The 16,667-nt window shown below is 41.3% G+C and overlaps 1 protein-coding gene across 1 annotated transcript; it reads right to left on the reverse strand.

Moving 5' to 3' along the window:
* Positions 1–563: 563 nt before the first annotated feature.
* LOC106610811 (putative histone deacetylase 1-B) lies at positions 564–16,655 on the reverse strand. Its single transcript, XM_014210413.3, has 13 exons — positions 16,500–16,655; positions 15,702–15,814; positions 15,457–15,574; positions 15,223–15,297; positions 9,054–9,192; positions 8,758–8,899; positions 5,963–6,055; positions 5,588–5,837; positions 5,309–5,417; positions 3,988–4,118; positions 1,169–1,357; positions 1,023–1,077; positions 564–930 (listed from the first exon to the last, which is right to left on the reverse strand). The coding sequence occupies exons 1-13, from the start codon at positions 16,549–16,551 to the stop codon at positions 903–905; spliced, it is 1,494 nt and encodes a 497-aa protein (XP_014065888.1). The 5' UTR covers positions 16,552–16,655; the 3' UTR covers positions 564–902.
* Between the last annotated feature and the right edge of the window lie 12 nt (positions 16,656–16,667).

The following is a 16,667-nucleotide window of genomic DNA, read 5'->3' on the forward strand; positions in this document are numbered from 1 at the left end:
ATTTTCATAGCATTGTTTTTATTGGTTTCTAAAAGTAGTCAAAGATCGTGTGGTCCTTAATATTTGTATGAAGTTCGCAAGCCCCTGGGGGGGGGGTGGGGGGGGGGGGGGGGGGGGTGGGGGGGGGGGAAGAGTCCATTTCATTTTTGCAGAATAAAATCACGTATCCACACAACACTGAATGTGTCAATTTTTGCCTAGCTAACTTAACTAAAGTGTTGTGGCATTACCAAAATACCTTTGAACATCCCGTTCCAAGTGAAAAACCTAGGAACGCTGTTTTCATTGAAATGCAGGGATGATATGGGTCCTAAACAGTCATTGGTACAAAACAATAACCTCTGAAAATACCAAACTACAATACATGGATGGAAGTCCTTCACAATTGTTTTGTTTTATCACACACTGTAGGAGCAGTATTCTATATTGTTAATCTGGGTAATACAGAATTAATACATCTTCGAGAAGGGGACCTAATTGTCATGTTTCAACTACATTTCCGAAGGCACATGACAGTGGGACTAAATACACGAGTGGATTAAATAAATTAAATCCAAAAGATATAAAAAGCATAATACTTCACGCTAGGCCTTTAATATAGACTACAGACATTTTTGAGTAAGGAGAAGCTGTTTTCATAGGATAAAAAGATTCTAAACAAAATGGGCCTAAGCATACAGAAAACAGTACTTACAAATAAAATCACTCCATTTGAATTTCAGTCCTTGACCAGAAACATTTATATGTTCTAGAAAAGACATTTAGCCCATTCCAACTTGAAGGAGCAGGATCTGTCATTAAAATGTATAGTCCTTCAGGGATATTCTTTGTAGCAGCCAGTAAAGGTAACTGCTCTGAAAAACAGAACCGGTACGATCGCTTTAAAGAGAGCTAGGAGCTCCTCACGGTGTCTTGGTCTCCTCTTTTGGCCTGTTGGATAAACAGGGAAAATGACTTTAGACTTTTTACAAACTTATTTAATGATGACTATCTGATATGACAAGTTTAAAATGTTTTCTCACCCCTTTGTGGAGGTGTCCATTTTCTCCTCATCTGGCACCTTTTCTTCTTTTACGTCTATAATAACAAAGACGCAACAAATAATCATCCTCACACGTTCAATGGGACGTGGTATGTCTGATATAGAACGAAGTAATGATTGTGATACCTTTCTTCTCATCAGCTTTCTTTTCATCACCTGCTTTCTTCTCCTCACCCTCTTTGTCTTCCTCAGTCTTGGTTCTCTTGGCCTTCTTGAAGCTGGCTGCATTTCTGCGTCCGCCCCCTTGACCCTCAGCCTCGTCCTCAGAGTCAGAGAACTCCTCGTCACATGCTATCCTCTTATCGTGGGCACGGACTGAACAAGAGCACAAGACAGGAGTATAAGCATCTCCGTGTGTGTGACATTAACTCACACCACCTGCATACGCCGGGCAGATTACATATGATACTCACCAAAAAATATAAACATAACATGGAATGTGTTGGTCCCATGTTTCATGATGAAATAAAATAATCACATTTTCGATACGCACAAAAAGTGTATTTCTCATAGATTTGTGCACAAATGCATTTCTCCCTTCCCTGTTAGTGAGCATTTCTCCTTTGCCAAGATAATGCCTCCACCTGACACGTGGCATGTCAAGCTGATTAAACAGCATGAACCTCACACAGGTGCACCTTGTGCTGGGGACAAGGCCCCACTAAAACGAGCAATTGAGTCAACAATGACAGATGTCAAGTTGAGGGTGCATGCAATTGGCATGCAATTGGCAGGAATGTCCACAAGACTGCCAGAGAATGGAATGTTAATTTATCTACTAAGCCGCCTCTAACGTCGTTTTAGAGAATTTGGTAGTACGTCCAACTGGCCTCACCATATGTAACCATGTCAGCCCAGGACCCCCCCCCCCCCCCCACCATCTGGCTTCATCACCAGACGTGTGGGTGAGCGGTATGGTGTCATGTGGGCGAGCGGTTTGCCGATGTCTGCATGTAGATTTGGATAGAAAAATCTGAAGTTTCTAAAACAGTTTGAATGATGTCTGAGTATAACAGAACTCATATGGCAGGCAAAAACCTGAGAAAAATTCAACCAGGAAGTGGGAAATCTGAGGGTTGTAGTTTTTTCAAGTGATTGCCTTTACAGTGACTTAGGGTTCATTTTGCAGTTCCTAAGGCTTCCACTAGATGTCAACAGTCTAGAACATTGTTTCAGGCTTTTACTGTGAATATTGAGCGAACGAGGGGGCCTGGAGTCAGATGAGTGAGGAAATGACACGAGCTCAGAGGTGCGTGCTCACGTGAGTGTGAGCTGTGTTCCTTTTCTGAAGACATTGGAATTGTCCGGTTGGAATATTACTGAAGATTTATGTTAAAAACATCCTAAAGATTGATGCTATACATCATTTGACATATTTCTACAAACGTAAATAGAACTTTGACTTTTCATCGTGACATTTTTGCACGCTTCCTGCATTTGGAGTAGTGGACTGAACGCGCCAACAAAGATGAGGTATTTGGACATAAATGATGGACTTTATCGAACAAAACTAACATTTGTGGACCTGGGATTCCTGGGAGTGCATTCTGATGATCATCAAAGTAAATATTTATAATATTATTTCTGAGTTTTATTGACTCCACAAAATGGCGGGTTTGGTTTCGTGTCTGAACGCTTTACTCAGATTATTGCAAAGTGTGCTTTCACTGTAAAGTTTTAAAAAAAAATCAGACACAGCGGTTGCATTAAGGAGAGGTGTATCTATAATTCTTTGAATAACAGTTTCATATTTTATCAACGTTTATGATGAGTATTTCTGTAAATTGATGTGCTCATTCACCGGAAGTTTTGGGAGGCAAAACATTTCTGAACATTACACTCCAATGTAAAATGGGGATTTTGGATATAAATATGAACTTTATCGAGCAAAACATACATGTGTTGTGTAACATGAAGTCCTATGAGTGCCATCTGATGAAGATCAAAGGTTAGTGATTCATTTTAGCTGTATTTCTGTTTTTTGTGACGCCTCTCCTTGCTTGGAAAATGGCTGTGTGGTTTTTCTTGTCAAGGTGATGTCCTAACATAATCTAATGCTATGCTTTCCCGTAAAGCCTTTTTGAAATCGGACAATGTTGTTGGATTAACGAGAATCTTATCTTTAAAATGGGATATAATAGTTGTGTTTGAGAAATTTGAATGAAATTTTTGTTGTTTTGAATTTGGCGCCCTGCTATTTCACTGGCTGTTGAATAGTGTGTCCCGCAGGTGGGACAGTTACATCCCACATACCCAAGAGAGGTTAAAGAGGCATGGGACAACATTCCATAGGCCACAATCAACAGCCTGATCAACTCTATGTGAAGGAGATTTTTCACACCGCATTCACATCCCTGAAACTCCAGAATCAGTTCATAAAACACAGGCTTGATTTAGAAATGCTTGAAAAAGACACTTGAAATATCTCAATTAAATAGAAGCTTTGCTTAACCTGTCTATAGTGCAATTAAATTATAGCTAATGCAGAGTGTTGGGAAAACAACCCTTTGCACATGACAACCATGCTTGGTGATAACTCAATCATATTGGTTTTAAAAAGAAAATAACACCTTTGGCAGGTTAGCACCAGAATGATACATGACAAATAACTATATTGCACATTTGTGGAATCTTATATTGCACATCTAACCATAGAAGAAAGTGCACACCAGATACTGACTGGTTCTCTGATCCACGCCTCTACCTTTTAAAAAACAGGATCTGTGACCAGATGCAAATCCATATTCCCAGTCATGTGAAATCCATAAATTAGAGCCTAATGCATTTATTTCAATTGACGGATTTCCTTCTTTCAACTGCAACTCAGTAAAATCTTTGAAATTGTTACTTGCGTTTACATTTTTGTTTGGTGTATTTGCAAACTGGGCAAAGTACTTACTCAAGATGTGTTAGCTATGAATCATATCCCAATACAAATAACTTACTGGAGATGCGTTTGTTAGGGTCTTCCTCCTCCTCGTCTCCACTGTCCTCCTGCACAGCGTCTTCTGGGATGGCCTGCATCTGAACACCCGGGGCATGGGGCAGCATGCGCAGGTTCTCAAACAGACGCTGCCTGAAGGGACACACATACAGGTGACATTAAACTAAACTGACATCAACACAATTATAATAGTGCCAAAAATACACTCATATGACACATCAAGGATCACATGTATAACATATGTGCAGTAATATGACCTTTGTTAAGTGAAATTACCTGATTAACATAAATAACTACACGACCAAAAGTATGTGGACATCTCTTCAAATTAGTGGATTCGGCTATTTCAGCCACACCCGTTGCTGACAGGTGTATAAAATCAAGAACACAGCCATGCAATCTTCATAGACAAACATTGACAGTAGAATGGCCTTCCTGAAGAGCTCAGTGACATTCAACGTGGCACCATCATAGGATGCCACGTCCCCAACAAGTCATTTTGTTAAATTTCTGCCCTGCTAGTGCTGCCCCGGGCAACTGCAAGTGTCGTTATTGTGAAGTGGAAATGCCTTGGAACAACAACGGCTCAGTCGAAGTGGTAGGCCACACAAGCTCACAGAACCAGACCACAGCCCAGAAGCGTGTAAAAATCTGTCCTCAAATGCAACACTCACTACCGAGGTCCAAACTGCCTCTGGAAGCATCATCAGCACAAGAACAGTTCGTCGCGAGCTTCATGAAATGGGTTTCCATGGCCGAGCAGCTGCACACAAGCTTAAGATCACCATGCACAATGCCAAGCGTCGTCTGGAGTGGTGTAAAGCTCACTGCCATTGGACTCTGGAGTGATGAATCCCACTTCATCTGGCAATCCGAAGGACGAATCTGGGTTTGGCAGATGCCAGGAGAACACTACCTGCCCCAATTCATAGTGCCAACTGTAAAGTTTGGTGGAGGAGGAATAATGGTCTGGGACAGTTTTTCATGGTTTGGGCTAGGCCCCTTAGTTCCAGTGAAGGCAAATCTTAACACTAAAGCATACAATGACATTCTAGACGATTCTTTGCTTCCAACTTTGTGGCAAGTTTGAGGAAGGCCCTTTCCTGTTTCAGCACGACAATGCCCCTGTGCACAAAGCGAGGTCTACAAAGAAATGGTTTGTCGAGATTGGCCATGTAGTGTAGCTTATATCTATATTATCTATACTATGAACCAAATCTAGAGACATTACTTCATCATGACTAATACAGTATGACAGGAAAAATTCTAATGATGTACAGTAGGACTAAAGAGGACAGTAAATGGTCTGGTCAAGGACTCACTTGATCTTCTCCAGGTAGTCGTTGGTGTTCTGGTTGGTCATGTTAGAGGGGCTGATGTGCAGTTTGAAGTCCGGCCCAAAGTACTCAAAGTAATCATTGTATGGAAGCTCTGTGGAGAAACACGAATGTGTTATCAACACGGTGGGCAGTCACATGTCTGCGTTAGTGGAACCTATCCTTAAAACACTCATGCCCCTCTGACCTGTCAAAAACAACTAAGAGATCGTAACACTAGAAAGTAAAAGTACACAAATAAAATGGTGCAGCAGGAGAGCTCACCATTGGGTATGGAGCTGTCCAGGGCCACGGCTGTCTCATAGGTCCAGCAGCGGGCCACGTTGCGGATGGTGTAGCCTCCACCACCCAGCATCAGCAGGGGCAGGTTGAAGCTCTTCATGTACTCCACACACTTAGCATGGCCTTTGATGGTGAGGTTAAAGCAGCCAAGCCTGTCTCCTGAGAGGGAGTCGGCTCCACACTGAAGAACCACTGCACTAGGCTGGTACATCTCCATCACCTTAGCCATGATCTACACAGATATAAAATTACAAGATATGGTTGGCTAAATGGAAACAGGGTCTATCTACACATCGGTCTATTTGAGTTACAGGGAGGAAAGATGAAACATTAAAGACAAAAAAATTGAAGACTTACAGGTTTGAATATGGCTTCGTAAGACTCGTCGTCTATACCATCTCTCAGAGGGTAATTCACAGCATAGTACTTTCCCTTCCCGGCGCCAATATCCTTGAGGAGAAATAACAGTCAACTACAAATGTGGACAGTTGTTAATTGACCCTTAAAATGAATGAGAACATATTTTACAGCAACAACCTGCGGTTACAGGGGGGGAGGAGACCAATGTCGACCAATAAAGCAAATAGGAAACTACAAGCAACAGGCCATGAAGTTGGAATTCAACTTAACCTTTGGATGTCATTTAATAAACAATGCCTGCCAATTCTCATGCACTGCCAATATCTGTAATATACTATTGCAATGCTTAAAAGCCAGATCAATGCCAGTGGGCTGGACAGACCATAATATTGTGACCATAACCATGAACACCAAGGTTCCAAAGAAACCCCCTAGGATTGTGGTAAAGAGAAATGTTAAAACATTTAATCATGAGCTATTTCTAAATGATTTGGCTGCGGTACTCTGGGAGCTGATTTATCTAGAGGATGAACTAAATCACACTACAGAATGTTTTATTGATTTGCTCACTAAGGTAATGGACCATCATGTCCCTATAAGAAAGAGTATAGTTGGTGCTCGCCCATCTCCATGGATTGATGAACTGGGTGAGGCTTTTTCTCAAAGAAATATGGCAAAAGCCTTAGCAGCCAAGTCAAAATTAGAAATTAATTTACATGATGTAATTATGCAGTTGAATCGAAATAAAAAAAAACACTTTACAACAATGCTTATATTGATTGTAAAAATTACTCTAAAAAAAAAAAAAAAAAAGGTATGGAGCACAGTTAAGGGCTTACTTGGTATATCTCTCATCATGCCCATCTAGTGTGGAGGTTGATGGGAGAATAACAACAAAACCAGTTGATATTGCCAATCATTTTTGCAGATTTTTTTTTTAACTAAGAAAATGTATTTACTGAGCAACTATGTAAAACATACACATTCTTCCAAACAAGCAATTGTCCAATGGATTGATGATCATATTATCAGCAACAAGATCTGCTCTTTTAGTCTGCAAACAGTGTCAGTGTAGGATGTGTTAAACCTATTGAAGTCATTACCCAATGGTAAATCTACAGGTTATGGTCTTACGGACAATTCTTTTCTTCGCTATACTGCTCCCCAGATTGCAGTTCCACTGAGATGCATATTTAATTGGTCACTGGAAAAGGGGATGTTTGCAAATGTATGGAAGTATGCGAACTGTGTTCTATTCCGAAAGACAGCAAAGAACCCATTACTCCTGCCAATAGTCAACCAATTAATCTACTCCCTACACTCAGTAAGATATTGGAGGGTATTGTGAGTAGACAAATATGGGAGTAAATGGAAAAGAATGAGCCGATTACAGCCAATCAGCATGCTTATCGCAAAAAACATTCCACTACCACTGCATTGGTTGAAATGACTGACCAGTGGCTCAATGCTATGGATAAAGGCAAGTCTGTGGGTGTACTATTTTTAGACTTCAGTGCAGCATTTCATTTAGTGGATCATGAAATAATTGACAAAATGAATGCATTATGGTTTTAAGGAGGTAGCATTGAATTGGGTACAGTCATATCTAACTGACAGGAAACAGTCCACCTATATCAATGGTTCATTTTCTACCCCTCATGTGTGTTAAACTGTGGAATACCGCAGGGCAGCTGCCTTGGGACACTTTATTTAATATATACCAACGACCTTCCCTATGCCTTAGCTGAAACTCAAGCTACTATATTTGCAGATAATACTACAATTTATGTAGAAAGACAAATCGGTTCAACAGGTACAGCAAGCTTTACAAGGAGAATATCAGGGAGTGGGTTTGCCAGAACAAACTTGTTTTAAACACCAAAAGAACCAAAGTTATGTTGCTCTGTTCCACTAGGAAAAAGGCCAAAACAGCATGGGATACAATTAAGTATGGGAGGAGTACAAATTGAAGAAGTGGCAGAAACCAAACTATTGGGAGTGCAGCTTGACAACTGCTTATCATGGTCGTCTCAAATAACTAATCTATGTAAAAAATGTATTAACAGCATGCATAATCAGAAGGAGAGCTAAATATTTGCCTGGACAAATTCTTAAGCAAATAACACAAGCATTAATTGAGAGTCAGGTGAACTACTGTTCTGTGGTCTGGGGAAATGCATCATGTGAAGTTAGGAGGCTGCAGATTGCACAGAACAAAGCAGCAAGGATTGTTTTAAGGTGGAGATATGGTTCTTCTGTTGCGGTCATGCACAATGTTCTTGGTTGGTCATCAAATCGACAAAATAATAGGAAAAAAACATGCTTATTTTATTTCATAAAATACATCATTTAAAAACAGCCAAGTTCTATTCACAACGGTATTCAGTTGGTAAGAGACAGACATTCCGTAAATACTAGGAATAGATTGTCCACCATCTATGCGTTAGAAAGAGAAATAGGCAAAATAACATTTCAATATAGAGCAATAAAGAAATTGAATAAATTAACTGAGAAAACCAGAAACCTTTCAATATATAAATCTAAACATTTTAAAGCCATTTAAATATAATACAAATAAATGTTGTGGGACTATAGTAAAAAAATAAATATATTTTTTATATTGAGTATTTATTGGGTCATTATGTTAGTATATTATGCATGTTTAATAGTGTGTTATATGTGAAAATGTGTTCGTATTATAAAATTGTATATTAATGTTGAAGGACTCTTGGAAGATTTGTCCAAATGGGGACTAAAAGAAATCCAAATAAAAAATCAAATATCAAACTCACCCTCAGGTCTCCGGTGCCGGGGAAGTACTCTCCATACTTGTGGAAGGACACGGTCATGACCCTGTCTGTGGTGTAAAACGCCTCCTCCACTCCATCTCCATGGTGGATATCAATGTCTATGTACAGGACTCTCTGGTGGTATCTGGGGGAAGAGAAGATTCAGCATCAACAGAATGAATGATACTTCTAAATGTGGTGTACCTATGGGGTCCGAAAGTGAAGTTACTATTTAATTCAGTAGGCTACAATATTTCCTACGTAAACTTGATTAAGTTCTGTGGGCCTGTTTGACTCACTTCAGTAACTCCAGAATGGCGAGCACAATGTCATTCACATAGCAGAAACCTGACGCCTCAGACTTCTTGGCGTGATGGAGGCCTCCGGCCCAGTTAATGGCAATGTCTGTCTGCTGTTTGTTTAGCTTCACAGCTCCAGCTAAAAACACAGGGAAGAGAAGCCAATCGGAGAATCAGAGCACATGAAACTACAGCTATATTCTGTGTTTTGTCAATTACAGGAAGAGGACAAGTAAGCCAGAAAAATTTTCCGACTATCCAGGCAAAATGTGTCATCCAACAGGGTAGCCTAGACATCAGGGTTTCCACTGGGAAAATGTGTCCTGAAAATAAATAAATGGCCATTTGAGAAATTTAAATCAGACCCATATGTAACCAATTAGGGTGTCCACTCACAGCGCTCAAAATGACAAATCATATTAGATTATGGTAATTCATCTTAACAGAACATGCAACTCCTGTAATGAAGCAGCCAAGAAAAATGTCATTTTGAATCATTTGCCAAAATACAATTGGCAGGAAAACACCTCACCTGAGAGCAGCTCCATACGTAAAATTAGAAAGAGGGTGAATCTAAAGATGCGTCAGCTAGGATGGGTTGCTAATGACTAGAACTTTGAGTAAGTTGAGACATTAATTTATGTTACTGCATTGTATTAAAACTAGTGAGAAACAAGTTTTGGTTCATTTCATAACCATCATCTATACAAGACTAGTCAATGTTTTCATTGTCTTTTGTTTAGAGTGCTCCATGTGCGCAGTGAGTATGTGTCTGGTTTCTGTCTTGATAATGTTGAGTACGCATAGAAGTACCTGGCCTGCTGCACAGAAATGTAGGAAAGTGCCCATTTGGGGATGTCCATTTTAACTCACTACTACATCCACCACTAATAAGTGAAGCTTCTAAGTCATTTTCTTCCTCACAGTGTGTGTGTATACACACACATTTGTAAAAAATAAAAAAATCCCTTTTTCAGAACCCTGTCTTTCAAAGATAATTAGTAAAAATACAAATAACTTCACAGATCTTCACTGTAAAGGGCTTAAACACTGTTTCCCATGCTTGTTCAATGAACCATAAACAATTAATGAACATGCATTTGAGGAACTGTCAATAAGACACCAACAGCTTACAGACGGTAATTAAGGTCGCAGATGTGATTACTTAGGACACTAAAGAGGCCTTTCTACTGAATCTGAAAAACACCAAAAGAAAGATGTCCAGGGTCCCCGCTCATCTACGTGAACATACCATAAGCATGCTGCAAGGAAAAATGAGGACTGCAGATGTGGCCAGGGGAATAAATTGCAATGTCTGTACTGTGAGACGCCTAAGACAGCGTTACAGGGAGACAGGACAGATAGCTGATCATCCACGCAGTGGCAGACCACGTTTAACACCTGCACAGGATTGGTACATCACACCTGCGGGACAGGTACAGGATGGCAACACCTGCCCAAGTTACACCAGGAATGCACAATCCCTCCATCAGTGCTCAGACTGTCCGCAATAGGCTGAGAGAGGCTGGACTTAAAGCTTGTAGGCCTGTTGTAAGGCAAACCCACCGTCGCTGGATCAGTCAGGACTGGCAAAAAGTGTTCTTCACTGACGAGTCGTGGTTTTGTCTCACCAGGGGTGATGGTCAGATTCACGTTTATCATCTAAAGAATAAGTGTTACACCGAGGCCTGTACTGTGGAGCGGGATCGATATGGAGGTTGAGGGTCCGTCATGGTCTGGGGCAGTGTGTCACAGCACCATCAGACTGAGCTTGTTGTCATTGCAGGCAATCAAACGCTGTGCGTTACAGGGAAGACATCCTCCTGCCTCATGTGGTACCCTTCCTGCAGGCTCATCCTGACATGACCCTCCAGCATGACAATGCCACCAGCCATACTGCTCGTTCTGTGCGTGATTTCCTGCAAGACAGGAATGTCAGTGTTCTGCCATGGCCAGCGAAGAGCCCGGATCTGGGACCCTGTTGGATTGGAGGGTGAGGGCTAGGGCCATTCCCCCCAGAAATGTCTGGGAACTTGCAGGTGTCTTGGTGGAAAAGTAGGGTAATATCCCACAGCAAGAACGGCCAAATCTGGTGCAGTCTATGAAGAAGAGATGCACTGCAGTACTTAATGCAGCTGATGGCCACACCAGATGCTGACTGTTACTTTTGACCCCCCCCCCCCTCTGTTCAGGGACACATTATTCCACTTCTGTAAGTCACATGTCTGTGGAACTTGTTCAGTTTGTGTCTCAGTTGTTGAATCTTATGTTCATACAAATATTTACACGTTAAGTTTGCTGAAAATAAACGCAGTTCACAGTGAGAGGACGTTTATTTTTTCTTTAAATGTTCCTCACAGTAGCTTACTTAAAATCTATCCAACACCCCCCCCCCCCCTCAATAATCACTAAGCCTCAGGGTGAAAGAGCAATGGAAGTTACAGGCCTACCGCCTCAATGGCCTATAGGCTAGGAGTTCAACGTAGGGATGCACGATATATCGGTGAACATAGAGGAATTGGCCGATATTTGCTAAAAACATTTTGTACAGAAACATTTGTTTGCAATTACAGAGATCATACGTTTCCTGTAGTTCTTGACCAGGTTTACACACTGCAGCAGGGATTTCTCCATACAGACCTTCTCCAGATCCTTCAGGTTTCGGGGCTGTCGCTGGGCAATACAGACTTTCAGTTCCCGCCAAAGATATTCTATTGGGTTCAGGTCTGGAGACTGGCTAGGCCACTCCAGGACCTTGAGATGCTTCTTACGGAGCCACTCCTTAGTTGCCCTGGCTGTGTGTTTCGGGTCGTTGTCATGCTGGAAGACCCAGCCACCACCCATCTTCAGTGCTCTTACTGAGGGAAGGAGGTGTTGGCCAAGATCTCGCGATACATGGCCCCATCCAGCCTCCCCTCAATACGGTGCAGTCGTCCTGTCCCCTTTGCAGAAAAGCATCACCAAAGAATGATGTTTCCACCTCCATGCTTCACGGTTGGGATGGTGTTCTTGGGGTTGTACTCAACCTTCTTTATCCAAACACGGCGAGTGGAGTTTAGACCAAAAAGCTATTATTTTGTCTCATCAGACCACATGACCTTCTCCCATTCCTCCTCTGGATCATCCAGATGGTCATTGGCAAACTTCAGACGGGCCTGGACATGCGCTGGCTTGAGCAGGGGGACCTTGCGTGTGCTGCAGAATTTTAATCCATGACGGCGTAGTGTGTTACTAATGGTTTTCTTTGAGACTGTGGTCCCAGCTCTCTTCGGGTCATTGACCAGGTCCTGCCGTGAAGTTCTGGGCTGATCCCTCATGATCATTGATGCCCCAAGAGGTGAGATCTTGCATGGAGCCCCAGACCGAGGGTGATTGACCGTCATCTTGAACTTCTTCCATTTTCTAATAATTGCACCAACAGTTGTTGCCTTCTCACCAAGCTGCTTGCCTATTGTCCTGTAGCCCATCCCAGCCTTTGGCAGGTCTACAATTTTATCCCTGATGTACTTACACAGCTCTCTGGTCTTGGCCATTGTGGAGAGGTTGGAGTCTGTTTGATTGAGTGTGTGGACAGGTCTTTTATACAGGTAACGAGTTCAAACAGGTGCAGTTAATACAGGTAATGAGTGGAGAACAGGAGGGCTTCTTAAAGAAACTAACAGGTCTGTGAGAGCCGGAATTCTTACTGGTTGGTAGGTGATCAAATACTTATGTCATGCAATAAAATGCAAATTAATTACTTAAAAATCATACAATGTGATTTTCTGGATTTTTGTTTTAGATTCCGTCTCTCACAGTTGAAGTGTACCTATGGTAAAAATTACAGACCTCTACATGCTTTGTAAGTAGGAAAACCTGCAAAATCGGCAGTGTATCAAATACTTGTTCTCCCCACTGTACATACTATGGAATGCCACTTGGGTCTTTGCGTGTCAAAAAGATACAGTAGCACTGTCAAAGCTGTACAAAAGTCTGCAAACACCGGCCACGAACGATGTGTTTACAAAACCGCGTAGGTAATAAAGCATAATTTGTTCGACCTCAACTTCTGACCTAGCTAGCACCAATACAACCAGCCTGAAAACAATGACCAGTAGACACTGCAGTCATTTTTATTATTCTTAGCAATGATTTAGGAATCCTTGTGAATAAGTATTGTTGTTGGCCTATTGAAATTGAACTTCAGTTCATGAAAATAAATAGCTAGCCAGCTACTTAACCCTGTTGCCCAAAGCTAACGTTATAAGCAGCCAGCTAGGTTCATCTGGCTTGTGAGGCTCGACCGGACCAGGTTATGTGTTGTGAAAATAGCCACAATAAGGATTAGCCACAATAGCGGAATTAGCGGTTTGCCTTAAAAAAAGTGTAATTGACAGTGATGCAAATGAATACAAAAAGAATTAGGCCATACTTTTATTTTGAAGGCTAACCGCAAAGTCCACTATTGTGGCTAGCTTCACATAGATGGGTCAGACCACCATCAATCAAATAAGTACTGTCTTATAAATTAGGGTTATTTTAGATGACACCTAGCTATATAGTTAGCTAGCTGACTATAGCTAGTGAAACAGATTGTTTGCGTCCATGAGCTAGCTAGCTTTTATGACCAGCACTGTAGGTGCGCGAGACAACTATACCAACATCATAGCATACGTATCGATGAATCGTTGTGACATATGTAATACAAGTGATAGTAATCAATGTGTAATAGCTACGTAAAAAATTTTGGAATGCGTAAAATGTGACGTGCCGTCCTAGTCAGGTCCTGATTGGCCAAATGCTATCTTTTTTGACACCCAAAGACCAAAGCTGTGTTCCATAGAAATCCTGGTTGAGAAAGAAACAACACAGCAAGTAAGTGAAAGAAATAGGTTTTGATTATGTTTTACAGGTAATGGGGACACACGTAAATGCCAACAAAATATATTTTTGGTCAGTGTGGTGCATGTGTAACCTTTAACATGGCAAGTCAGTTAAGAACAAATTCTTATTTACAATGACGGCCTACCCCGGACGACACTGGGCCAATTGTGTGCCGCCCTATGGGACTCCCAATCATGGCCGGATGTGATACTGCCTGGATTCGAACCAGGGACTGTAGTGACAGCTCTTGCACTGAGATGCAGTGCCTTAAACCGCTGCGCCCGTGTGTGTTAACTATACTAGAATGCTTAAAAGGCCTCAAATTGTAAATACTGGTTATCAGTATCAGGTTTTTTGGCAAGGAAAATGTCATATCGGTGCATCACTAGTTCAACACGCTCCTTAAGCCACCAATGGATCACAGTGTATCAATGTGTCCATATGGCAGATGCTGGTGATCTCGCATTAGTTTAATTGATACTTTTCAAATTTTAATTCTGACTTTCCTGATTAACCACGTGACAATGCTTTTGAGAAACAAAATTCGTTATTGAAATGAGAGTTCCACGAAAATGTGCATATGAAAATCATAACAGGCACACAGATCGGTACGGGTTCTAGAATAAACTGGAAGCTTCCCCTGACTTGAAACCCACACCATCTATGATGCGTTTAGAAAATAATTGCCTCCGTGTTGTCATGGTCAGATTCTGGCTACTTTGAAGCAAGGTAAGACATGCCTCATAATATGAAATAAAACATTTAGGTTTCAAACAATTAAGTATGTTTTTAAAATGCATACTGCCTCCAGCTCACATTGTAAAGTGGTGGGTGACATCCTGTTGCCTGCACTTGAATGGGAGGCCTGCTTCAATTACCAGGTGAGAAATAAAATAAATAGCCCTTTTAAATCATGCAAACTTAACATGCGATTGCATTTATAATTGTTGCGCAATGAATGAGTTTATAAAAAGCATGTTTAAGTCCAGCAGTAAGTGGCTGAGGAGCTGCAGCAGAAAGGCTCTGAATGCTGTGCACCTGTGATAGAGAAATAAAGACACCTGATGACTAACAAAAATACACCCGCCAATTTAATTGCACTTAAGTACGCATATTAACCTATAGAACGATAAGCAAATGGTCATATGCATTTCCATCAATGATTAAAAGCATTATTTTGCAATGGGATATTTTTTGGCCGGCAGTATTATTTAAAAATCGGCATTTCATTTATTTTGTTGGCCAAAAGCCGGTACTTGCGGCTAACAGAAACCCCGCTACACGTGAATATGACAGATTAACTTACCAACAGAGCCTCCTGTTGAGAGCTGGCAGAACTCAAACAGGCCATCAAACACAGGGCAATCCTCTCCAACGTTAACTGTGTGGGAATTGCAGAAAATGTGTTAATTACAATCCACAACAGCAGCAAAAACAACAAAGCTTTGCTAGATGCCTTTCCCAAATAATGTGACTTTTCATGGGCTACATCTAAAACGTATAGGTATATTGAGACATGACATCTCTGCCCCAAACTCACATCTCTGCATCTGTTTGCTGTACTCTGACATGTTGTCTGGACGAATGGAACGCAGGAACTTGATGTAGTCATCACTGTGGTACTTGGTCATCTCCTCTCCATTGGCTTTGTGAGGTCGCTGTACAGAGACATGGAGAAGACCAATTACTGACACATTAAAAACCAGGCACTACATTTCCAATTGGGAACTATTGAGCTTGCAGGCTTTCTGCTGCGCTTACAAATCATTAAGGTTTTCAACATACGTATATCTCCATCTTTCTGTAGAGACCGTAGTTCAGCAAGAGGTTGTGTGTCATGCGTATACGGTGTGGCTTCATGGGGTGGCCCTGGCCATAGTAGTAATTCCCAACATCACCTTTGAATGAAGAGGGGAAAATAGTGAACATCAGCAGACATCCAATGAATGCATCATCCTAGCTTGTTGTTCGTCTGGCTAACGTTAGATTCCAAACCTTTAAAGGCAACATTGCAATAAAACTTTTGCGTTGATTAATAGTAACAATTCGGACCACAACATATGCACAGCCGCAGACAAATGGACGGCCACTAACGTGCAAACAATCTGGCCAATACAACGGAACTGGGTGCATTTTTTTTAATAGAGACTCTATGATGGTAGCAAGTTTAATACGTACAGGAAGTGAAATAGGTTAACGTTAGCTTAAAGTAGCTAACGTTGCTAGCTATCGTAGTGGTTGGTGGATTCCAATGCTTGCATAGCTAGCTAATGGGTCCTGCCAATGTGTTCTCCCTTTGTCCGAGCTAGCTAACTAGGTAGCAAGCTAATCGACGACGTGGACAAGTAACCTGACGTTACTACACATTGGATGATAATGTAGCATTGTTGAACATTTTCTGAACAATCAATTTAACTTACAGAATTTGAAAATGCCTCGCTCTTGCACAAAGGGAATCTGCACGTTTGCACAACGGAGCTAGATAACGTTAGCTGGCTAATCTGACCACAAATTGAACCATTTGCACCACTCTAACAAAGCACATTGTACAATTAGTCAATGTATAGGCAAATCAGTACTTACCATCATAATAGTAGCAAACTTTTTTCTTTGTTCCTTGAGAACTCAGCGCCATTTTACCTTATTTTACAGCACAGACTACAATTAGCGAAAAGCGGCAGCTGTATTTCGGAAAACGGATGGATACAATCGGATAATTTGTAGAACGTCACTTGAACCAATCAAGTAGTA

Source organism: Salmo salar, chromosome 09 (genome assembly GCF_965601325.2).
Source record: "Salmo salar chromosome 09, fSalSal1, whole genome shotgun sequence".
Taxonomy (NCBI): Eukaryota; Metazoa; Chordata; class Actinopteri; order Salmoniformes; family Salmonidae; genus Salmo; species Salmo salar.

Bases quoted from the DNA above. Each gene is read 5' to 3' on its own strand.
- LOC106610811 (XM_014210413.3), bottom strand. From the start codon at position 16,551: ATGGCGCTGAGTTCTCAAGGAACAAAGAAAAAAGTTTGCTACTATTAT. The intron at 15,298-15,456 runs GTGAGTTTGGGG...ATTCCCACACAG, and splicing joins CAGCAAACAGATGCAGAGAT to TTAACGTTGGAGAGGATTGC. The intron at 9,193-15,222 runs GTAAGTTAATCT...CTGTGTTTTTAG, and splicing joins CTCAACAGGAGGCTCTGTTG to CTGGAGCTGTGAAGCTAAAC.